The 11,173-nt window shown below is 45.4% G+C and overlaps 1 protein-coding gene across 3 annotated transcripts in view; it reads left to right on the top strand.

Moving 5' to 3' along the window:
- The window catches only part of LOC311012555 (SPRY domain-containing SOCS box protein 4-like), a 62,157-nt gene that overhangs the window by 25,461 nt on the left and 25,523 nt on the right, over positions 1-11,173 (top strand). For all 3 annotated transcript variants that reach the window (XM_084008041.1, XM_084008042.1, XM_084008043.1), the window contains exon 2: positions 5,504-6,491. In XM_084008041.1, the coding sequence (XP_083864167.1) occupies positions 5,759-6,491 (733 nt within the window). In that variant the 5' untranslated portion in view covers positions 5,504-5,758. The remainder of the gene's footprint in view (positions 1-5,503; positions 6,492-11,173) is intronic.

Raw genomic sequence — 11,173 nt, 5'->3', positions numbered from 1 at the left:
CTTCCCTTAGGGCACCATGGATTTTAAGGTGTCACAGCAGGAGCAGGCAGGAGAGGAATATAAGAACTCATATATGCGTGTGCGTGTGTGTGTGTGTGTGTGTGTTTTTATGCATCTGGATTTCAATGTCTCTAAATACACAGTATTTTAACTTTAGGCAACTTTTACTTTCAATTCCTTGATCACCAGCCATGCATTTCACTATTTTGGAGAAGGAGCAAGGGAGATTTAGGAGGGTTTTTTTTTTCCAATGAAGAGCAGATTAATTTGAGAAGAGGAGGAGGAGGATGGTGTGGGAGAAAGAGCGTGATTCATTAGGGAGACGGTGACTGGAGCTATTTAGAAAAGAGTCCAGACTGTGATGGAAGAATGGAAGGGACAGACTACTCATCAAGTTGTTGTACATTTCTTCCACAGCAGGTGCATCCTTTTCTCTTTGGTTCGGCCGGCGTGCGCCTGCCAGCGAGCGTGTTGACTTGTATGCGGCTGCGTGTGAATCAGCTTGTGTGCGGTGTTTGGCTGACCGTGCCTTCCCATGCTGTGCTCGCATTGATTGCCGCGCGGTAGACGCTGGGACATTTCAGTGGCAGGCCTGAGATAATGTGTGCCAATTGATAGGTTGTCAGCTCTGCTGTAGCCTCCATGGATTTACTGGTACAGTTAGATGGAGACAGAGACAAAAGGATAGGTGGACGGGGAAGAAAAATCAGGAAAAGAAATGGGACAAAAGTTGGTGGAAGTAGAGAGTTAAAAAGCCCAACCTACAAAGAGAGACAGTGATGGAAGAGTGCTGTTATATACAACGGCCCTAATAAGTCCAGAGATGTCTATATGAGGGCACCGCTTCTCCTCATCAGCTGCAATTCCCAGTCTGGAGTCTCTCTCTGTATTTTGACATCCTGTTAGGAGCCAGACGGTACAGTTTATGTCTGGCTCTGCCATCTTCAGCTACCCAGGGATTCCCTCAGTAGGAATGAATGTCAGCAATGTAGAGAGGATGGTAGTTTGTTTAATCTGGTGGGTACAGCTGTTGCCACGAAGAGCTATAATATAAATGTGTGTCTGTTTTTCTGTTTGTGAGCGCTGTCTTTTTACACTGGGCTGACCAAACGTCCGTCCCCCCCCCCCTCCCACTGCAAAGTGGAAGATGTGACCGCTCTGGATTCATTTTTCAGACGTCACAGGAATGAGGAAAATGTGTGTTGTTCAGCATGGCAGACGAAGTTCAAATGAGGCCGGAGTGGTTTTCCAATCCTGTTATGTAACGGGGGTAAAAGTGATAATGTCTGAGTTCTGTGAATAAAGGTTTTTGATCACATAAGGCAAGACAAGTGAGCAAAACCACAATAAGTTTGTCTGTCCTCAAACTTCACAATGTTTCCTCCTGCCGCTCCTTGATGACTTTCAAGCCTGACCAACATATAAGCGAGCAAGCAATTTCTTATTCTGTACTCAAAATCGGAATTTGCCACGACCGGGATAATTCGAGTTCACTGACACTGACCGTGAAAGTCGAGTCAAAAGGTTAATTTTGCACACTGCCGACATATTTTAATGCAGACACATTGCTGTTCCCCCAGAAAGAAAAGAAGGACGCCTCAATATTTCAGGAGGAAGCTGGCGGATGTCTCATGTGATAAACAGAAACGGACACAGGGAAGGTTTTAGTTGTGGTTCATTAAATGCTTCGGCGCCACGTCTTTTGGTGTCTTTACCAAATGAATGTCCCTGGTGTCTCAGTTGTCTCGGGGGTAAGTCATGTGAGCAGTTATTTTAAAATAATATTTTGGTATTTTCTGTGGAAATCTGCTTCTGTGCTATTCTTACCGAGAGTTAGATGGAAAGTGTTAGGGTTACGTATCAATACCATCTTTGGACAGCGCCAGATTCAATCTTCTCATCGAACTCTTAGCAAGAAAGTGAAGGCGTTTTTTCAAAATATCAAACTGTTCCTTTAAGATGTCTATAAAATTTTCAGAAACATTTGAATGCATGCTGATTGTTTCCTATGCGGCGTATTGACGGTGCAAGACAACTGCTGTTTCTTCAAGTGGCTGCCGGGATGATAAACGGTGGACTACCTGATCTCGGATCAAGCACATGCACACACCCGAGCACACTGCTAAGGCCAGACATTCATACATGAGTATGTCTACTCATGCCGGTATCAGATCGGCCCTCTGTATCTGGCCGAGAGCCCAGGTTGGATTGGTGCTTCCCTAATCCTGCGTGGCCTTGCGTGACAGCGGCTGTCCTTAGCTGACCGTCCCAGACAAAAACAAAGAGTCATACAGTAAGTACTACTGTACGCAACAGTTGCTTGGGAAAGCAGGGTTTTTGTTAGTCATAAGTGTTTTGGATCCGCTGCGGAGCTTGACAGAATTCCCGTGGAAAGTCCGCAGACATATGGGGTCTGGTCTCGGGGGGTGGAGCGGTATGAGTGAGCGGCTCCTAAGCAGTTTCCTCTCTCAGTGTGTGAGTTGGAGTTTGTTTGACTTCAAAGCACGTCTGCTCAGTCAGAGCTTGTTGGACAGTAAATGAGACACAGGCTGAGGCAGACAGACAGACACACACACACACACACACACACACACACACACACACACACACACACACACACACACACACACACACACACACACACACACACACACACACCGCCTTCACATGCTTTTTACTGATTGGAATGTGTTATTGTACAACAGGAGAAGTCAGATGAAGGTAGCCCACCTGCCAGTTTAGCTTCATCTTCATCGTCTGTCTGTCTTCTCCATTCCTATCTCATCCTTACAATGCACGTTTGACACGTTATTACTTTAATGTGACTTATCAACTCTTTATTCCTCTCTTATTCACATTTTTGCTTTTTTTCACCCTTTTCTTTTGCAAAGATTACTCATTTAATAGATTTGTTCTCCTTGTCCTTCCTCTCTCATTCTCCCACATGTCTGCCTCAGCATCCACTCCCTCTACAACCCATTTGTCCTGTTTGGTATTTACAAAGCAGCAACCAAGCTCAGCGTTATTAGAGTAGGACTTGAAACAATTAGTCAAGTCATCAATAAACAACTATCTGTAATTTTTCAAGCAAAAATGCTGAACATTTTGAAAGTCCTGCTTTTGTCTAGTTTAATATCTTTTGGATTTTCGACCGTTTGTGGACAAAGGAAACGATTAGAAGGCTCAACTTTTGAAATCTTGAAATTTCAACTTTTGTCTACATTTTCTATTCTAAATGATGAATTCGTTCAAAACGTATAATAGCTCTACCTGCATTTTGTGTGTGTAGCACCGCGTGAACTTCTGTGCTGTCGGGAGCTAAAGTACAGATGAAGGGAGGGGTGACGCGTGTGGTCGCTCCTAAATGAGTTGGCTGCAGAAGCAGAGGAGACGGAGGGAGATGGAGGGAAAGTAAACAACAGATGGCTGAAGCATGTTGCTGATACTCGCAGCAGCAGACGCCGCGCCAGCCCACCACCAACCTCTCGAGAGGTTACTTCGCAACGGTGACCGTGACGACACGGGGTCACAGGTCAAGTGCTTGCTTGATGACAGCCCAAAAAGGCAGATTGTCGTCCACATGCTGTGCCAGACTGGGCCAGCGGAGACACACACACACACACTGAGAGTATGTACAGTGTTAAATAGTGCTTTCTTTGGCTGAAGTTTGGCAGTGATGACTGTGGAACCTTCCATGCAGCGTCCAGCCTTAACCCACCTGCCAGCGGTGATGACACATGCTGAGGCAGCTGTGTGTGTGTGTGTGTGTGTGTGTGTGTGTGTGTGTGTGTGTGTGTGTGTGTGTGTGTGTGTGTGTGTGTGTGTGTGTGTGTGTGTGTGTGTGTGTGTGTGTGTGTGTGTGTGTGTGTGTGTGTGTGTGTGTGTGTGTGTGTGTGTGTGTGTGTGTGTGTGTGTGTGTGTGTGTGTGTGTGTGTGTGTGTGTGTGTGTGTGTGTGTGTGTGTGTGTGTGTGTGTGTGTGTGTGTGTGTGTGTGTCCGGGCACCGAATGCTGAGGAGTAAACTGAGTGGTGGCACACATTGGCTGCCAGCTGCCGTGACCGTGTTCACAGAGACAGAATGGGTGCTGCGAATGGCCAAAATGAGACAAAAAGGGTGTGTGTGTGCAGGGCAAAGACATTTCACACAGATTTACACTATGATCTCACTCTGGTGTGGTGGCAGTCTGGTCTGATGGGAACAATTGTGCTGGTGTCATCGTTTCTTTGGTTAAAAATAAAAACACGGTACCTCTTTTTAGAGAAATACAGACCGTTGCCTTTTTGTAAAATTCAGTTCGGCGGACACATAATGGGGGCTTGAGGTACAGAAAAGTAGCAGATACACGTAGAGCGTTGTGTCATCCACTTCCCTGTCTGCCCGAGGTGTGAGTGACTCTTTTCCTGAGAAGAGGAAGCACCAGCTGCCGTTCCTGGAAGTGATCACTACATCAGTTTAACCGCACAGAGGCGTGTGTGTGTGTGTGTGTGTGTGTGTGAAATATGGTGTCACAGACTACTGATTGTTATCTTAAAAAAAACGAATTAAATCTAACTAGGTCTATATTTATATTTATTCTACTAAAATAAACCCAAACAACTTTACCTCACTGAATTAGAAAAAGGTTCAGTTTGTATATTTGTCATTTTCTTAATGTATTTGTAAACTAGAGTTAAGAGATCAAAAGAGTAGTAACAATAGATCTTTTTTTAGAAATGAACATTCATTTGATCATACATCTATGAGTGTCGACAATACCACAAACTCACTCTGAGGTGAACTAAACTGAAACTGAATAAAAACTAAAGTAAAACCGTCTCGCCCACACTGGAAAATAAGACATTACACTGCAAATGACCTAAAATGGAAATAACATTCTAAAATGAAACCACAATATCAGCGGTTCTTATTGCTCACTCGGGTCGGGGTTTGTCATATGCACGGATGATGACATCTAGAGTAATAAATGGCTCGCTGCTGATCCATATTAACGATTCGTTTCTTGCTGTATTATATCTATAAAGTTTGAGAGAGCAAGCGTTACTCACGCAGACTTTCTCAACTCTCTTCCGCCAAGGAATAGAGCTAAATTATTCTCTGACGTGTATTTTTGCAGACTCAGGCGATGCTCATTAAAATTACATTTCCTAAATGTTGCCCAGGTTTAAATCTGGGCAATGTTGCACAACTTGGGAATGTTTGCATGCATGTTTTGGTATTGGCGCATGACTGTGAGGAGGATGCAGCAGGATGAGTCAGAGGAAGTTTGTGTGTATATGCCTGTTCATCCTGTTTCATTGTTTATTCCGAACAAAGCCACACAAAACCTGTGTCACAAAGAGTTTTGCCAACACTTTTGCATTTTTCTTTCAATCATCATCTCTCTTTTTTTCCTTGTTCTTTTTCTGACTCATTTCTTAGATTATAGTTTGCTAAAATTAGCAGTTTTGAATAAATAGAGGAGTTCATACGTGTTTTCTAACGGTGCTTTCTCTTCTCTCAACAGGAGTGACAGCGGCTCTATCTTCCTGAAGACATTTGTGGTATGATACCAGACTGCAAACATCTTCCATTCATCTCCTCCTCCTCCTCCTCCTCCTCCTCCTCCTTTATCTCCCTCCACCATCTAGTCAGGAACTCTCCCTTCAGCTCCACTGCATTGATGAGGTAACGTCAAGCTCTACGCAGCGCAGCTCACACCTGCACAAACACCCCCTCCCCTCCCCTCCTCCTCCCCTCCTTCAACCTTTCAAACGCAGCCATGGGGCAGAAGATCTCTGGCGGCATCAAATCGATAGACGGTCGCGGGGAAAACGGCGGCTCTCCGTCCTACCGGCCTTCGGCGCATCGCAGGCAGCACCCAGAGCTGAGGGGCCCTGATTTCGCCAAACCTCCCAGGCTGGATCTACTACTGGACATGCCGTGTGCCGGACTGGAGACCCAGCACCGTCACGCGTGGAACCCCGACGACCGCTCGCTCAACATCTTCATAAAAGACGACGACAAACTGACGTTTCACCGCCACCCGGTCGCCCAGAGCACGGACTGCATCCGGGGGAGGGTTGGATACACGAGGGGCCTCCACGTGTGGAGAATTCACTGGCCCTCCCGGCAGCGTGGCACGCACGCCGTCGTCGGGGTGGCGACCTCAGAAGCTGCTTTACACTCTGTTGGCTACACGGCGCTGGTGGGCTCGGACTGCGAATCCTGGGGCTGGGATCTGGGACGCAACAGGCTCTACCACGACAGTAAGAACAGGGCACACAGCTCGCTGCCCTCCTACCCTTGTTTCCTGGAGCCGGAGGAGTCGTTCACCCTGCCAGACTCTCTGCTAGTCATTCTGGACATGGACGAAGGCACGCTGAGCTTCATGGTGGATGGACAGTATCTAGGGATCGCATTTAGAGGACTGAAAGGCAAGAAGTTGTATCCCGTCGTCAGCGCTGTGTGGGGACACTGTGAGATAGCCATGAAGTACATCAACGGCTTGGATCGTAAGTATTACACCAACACACTATGAGCACCATTGAGTACTGATGAATAATACTCAATGCTGATATTTCATATTATACATACAATAGTCTTTAGAGTCATGGTTAGGTGGCCGTTAATATAAGAATTGACGACCCAACAGAAGCCGGTTGTGGTAAGATGTAACTCTGTTGTTTACATTTGACACACTTTCCCTGAAAGCAGACAGTTGGACAGAAAATCCACACATTCTGCAATCTACAAGGGAGTGATGACACCGGCTTCTCTACAGGAAATGTTGCGGCGGTCGTGCTAACTGCTCATTACGGGTTGTGTAAGCCATCGCTGTCTTTCAAGCTGAACGCTAATGATGTGAAAATGCTGTTTAGTCATGAACTTGGGTCCTCTGCTTAGTGCAGTATTAAACGACAGACAGGGATGTTGTTTCCTGCTATTTTTTTCTACTAATTGAGTATTGGTGATGGATGTTTGGTCGTTTGGCTGACCTGTTATAGTCTTACAAATGCTACTTGCAGCTATCGACGCCACATTGCCTTCCTTGTGTTTGCTGTTTCAGCGATTGTCTTTTGGCTCAAAGCTTCTTTTTTTTTTGCTGCACTAGACATTTCCTGATTGTATCCACGTTGCATCTAGCTGTAAGAGGTTGTTGTGTCTGTGTAAAACCGCTGTGTTTCTGTGGTATGAGTCGAGGGAGTTCAGTCATAAGGAGCGGTTTGGATGCTGGGTTGTTACTTGAGTTATGGTATGCTTTATTCCCAGGAGACTATGTTCACTCACACTATCTGTCTACGTGTGTGTGTGTGTGTGTGTGTGTGTGTGTGTGTGTGTGTGTGTGTGTGTGTTATTAGAGAAGAGACAGGCTTTTCTCCCATCACAGTCTAAACAGGGACTCTTTAAACAGCTTGCTAGAACAGCTCTTATACACACACCATGGACGCGTCGTTCACACGGCGACACACACCTGCCAGGAAAGGAAAAGTGTGTGTTATGAAAACACGCTTATGATCTGACTCCAGTCGACTCCCTTCCCCTGTGTTTGCAGAAGCCCACGGTTCTTATTTGATATCACAACAGTGTGTGTGTGTGTGTTTTTATCTGTTACCCTGCAGAAAGCTGAGTGAAAACCCATCTCTCTCTCTCTCTCTCTCTCTCTCTGTAGTTTGGTATGTCAGGTCTCCCTTTGCCAAATCACATCAAATTACTCTTTGATAAAATGTTCTTAGAAAGTCTTTGCTCTTAAGGGTCACCACATCAAGAGCCTGCTTTCTACGCTCTTAAAGAAAGTGTCCACGGGCATCAGCCTGGCTTTAAATGGGATGTTTTTAGTGTTAAAACTGCAGCTGCCCAACGAGAATATGAGAGATTACAATGAAACGCAAAAGAGATGGCTGAATTTCATGATATTCATATGTATGTGTGTGTGTGTGTGTGTGTCTGGTAATCGGCTACACTCGGGCTTAGTTCAAAGTACATACTTTGGCGGTTTGAAAGCAAGCGCCTCACCTCGGCCACGTCCCATTTTTGGAGCCATCTGCTGGATTTCACGGCGAATCTGTGCGATGGGCTACCTTGGAGAATATGGAGAATATTTGTTCAAAGGCCTCGCTTCCTCAAGCACATATGCTTCATGCTGTGAAATGAGGTTTGACTGTTGAAAATGTGCACAGCTTAATGCATGGAAGAGAGTGAAAGGCTGAAAGGCTCGTCCTGATGCGCATGTCTTAAGGAATATGAAAGGAGGGAGTAGGTGGAGAGAAAAAAAATGAGGCTGGCAGGGATGTGTGTGCATGAAAACCGGACAGACAGAAACGGCAGGAAATGATCAGAGCACAGCACGATGAATAACAGTTAAGGCCCAGTCACACCACAATGTGAGGGGAGCGGCGCCATGCCATCGTTCTGACAGCCCATAATTCCAAAACCTCAATAGTCCAAAAAACAAAAATCCCATTTGTCCAACAGTCGGTTATCCATAAAACAAACGCCCATTGTTCCAAAAATACACGTTCTCCCTGAAACAAACAGAAGCAGATGGCTCATTATAATGCAGAATTACATCACACCAACTATGCTGATCACAACATTTTTTGGTACACTCCAGAAGTTTGTCTTCTGGGCTTTCTGAAGGGATCTATTTGCACTTAAACCAGGAGCTTTTTCTAAACCTCACCAAGTAGTTTTGTTGCAAAAACCGAAGATTTTTGGCAGAATGTCCTGAAATCCATCTTCTCTAATATGCAAAACTATTGTGACCACGGAGGTTGGATGATGTCAGTCTGCTTAATAATTAGCCAGGTGCTTCTGTTTGTTGCCGAGTGTATTTTCAGAGCGATGAGTCTTGGAGACCATGGCTGGATTTTTATGAGCTCGTTAACTCCCCTTCAGCCAGCCTGTCGCGAGCAGCTCAATCACTTTGGATGGTTTATTCAAAAGGAGTATTTGTACTTTTGGTCTGGTCTCATCACTGTGAACAAGCTATTCCTCTGTTTATGACAGGAGACATGCTGCAAGTGCATGGTGACACAAACAGCTAATTAAGCTGCGATGGCTTCCTCTGTTTTGGACTCTCCAGCTCTCAGTTCCCCCTAAAAGTTCAGCTCCTTTTGAAATGACTTGCTGTTGGTCGACATTGCAGTTTCACCCAAATTGTGCGCGAATTGACAGAATTCATAGATTTTGCAGCTTGAACAGCCCTTTTAACAGTTCTCTCCTGTGAGAAATCAGTCTTAAAAGGTACTTTATTATGCAATGATTAGTTCATTTCTTTGTGTGCAGACAAACAAGGCGAAGTCCTATTTGAGAAACAAGTTCCTCGTTCCATTTACACGTAGCCACATTCATGGCTGAGATGTCTTTTGGGGGGTAATTAGATTTAGTCACTGCTCTGAATCTGAAACAAAGTCTGCTCCAGGAGTAACATCTCCAGATGCAGAGGTGATGTGAATAGCCTTTGGGGGGCTTTCTTAATCGCACAGTCGGCAAACAGGGCGTAATTACTGTCTGTGTAGCGGTTTTATTCAATATCAGTTTTGAATTGAATTGGCTCGTGTGCCCTGCAGATGACTGGGATAGTGGGAATGAAGTCATAATTGCTGTCTGCCTGTGAAGGTGGGCTCGTGTGTGTATGGTCAGCTAATGGATATCGTGTCTTTTGCCCCTTTCTTCCCTGGTAATTGCTGAGCGTGTTATGGTTTGTGAAATGTGTGCGTTTAAATGTCAATGAGTGTAACGTATAAATCTGTTTTGTGTGTTTATGAGTGCACGGTCATGTAAATTCTCTGGGTAGTTCGGTAATGACTTTATCTAACAGGCCTTCCCACGAGAAGCCACTATTGTATTGCCGGTGAATTATTGTTGTGAGGGGAAACAACACGACAGCGGGGTATTAAAAAGAGATTTATAGACGCGGCGTCTCCTCGCCACAAACTGTTTTTCTCATCACTCCGGCTCAGATCCGGCCGCACTGCGAGCAGTTGATCATCACTTTGCTCCGCCGCAGGTCATCGCTCCCGTTTCCTGCAGTAAGGCGGCGAGACCTTTAACCAGCAGCGCTCCAGGTTTTTACGGTAGTTACGGGAAGATCACGCCAAGCAACGGGCGAGGAGAAGTAGGTGCACTAATGCAAATAAATGCTGAGCGAGGCTCTAACGGCATAATACCGCAAATGTGATGTGAATTATTCATCCTCCCAGCGCTGGAACCGACATTTTCCTGTTCTTCCATCGGGAGGTGAACAGATCACCGTCGGCCAGATAGTGAATATTTCACTTAGTTGTTGCTAGATGACATAAACATGTGTAACTAATTTAACTTGCTACCTTGAAGATATCTCTCATCTGCTTCTGTCTAGTGTGTGTGTGTGTGTGTGTGTGTGTGTGTGTGTGTGCATCTCTCTCTCACCCACACAGCTCTGTATTCTCTCTCTTGTCCTGTCTTTTTTTATAATTGTACCAATTAGTGGTGCTTTGAGTCACTACAATGGGAGCTGTCTTAGCTTTGGCCCTGGGATGTGCCACTTCCTTCTTTGTAGAAGAGAAGAGAGGGGGAGAGGAGGAACATACATCACACCAAACTCCAGTGAGAAAGCTGGGCACTTTAAGCTTGCCTTCCTTATCAACGAACTCACAAACCACCCAGAATAGACCTTTTCTAACCCATTAGAGGCCAGTGTTTGACAAATACGGCTGTAATCAGGTGAAGACCTTGTTAATCCAAATGTGGAGATTGGTTTTAATTTTACTCAAAGGATTACATGTATTTCCTGGTAGTGAAGCTAATGTTTTTTTGTCCCTGTGGCTGAAAAGTTGAGATTAAAGGTTAAATCATCCAACAGCTGTGATAGGATTCACCAGTTTCAGCCTCAGACAGTTTAGCTGACTGGACGACACAACCAATTCCTCAGAGACTGCGAGGGAAGCGAAGAGACTGGAAACCAGTGTGGGGAATGGAAGTCGGGTTGAAAAGAGGCAAAGAAGAGTAAAGAAGAGGAGACAGAAAAACAGATAGAGTGAGTTAAAACCAGGATAAGCTCCTAAAAGTAGCCAGGATCATACTGACGTTTTATAGGATGGAGCCAGAATACAAAGGCAGTGTGAGGGCGGGGTACGCTGAATGAGGACAGAAAACAGAGAGCTAGTAGCAGTTGTTTGAGTTCATGTGAATGAGGTGAAGCTGACACTCAGCT

The sequence above is a fragment of the Eutrigla gurnardus genome, assembly GCF_963514095.1.
Source record: "Eutrigla gurnardus genome assembly, chromosome: 4".
In the NCBI taxonomy this organism is placed as follows: domain Eukaryota; kingdom Metazoa; phylum Chordata; class Actinopteri; order Perciformes; family Triglidae; genus Eutrigla; species Eutrigla gurnardus.
This window is presented reverse-complemented; position numbering and strand designations above follow the sequence as displayed.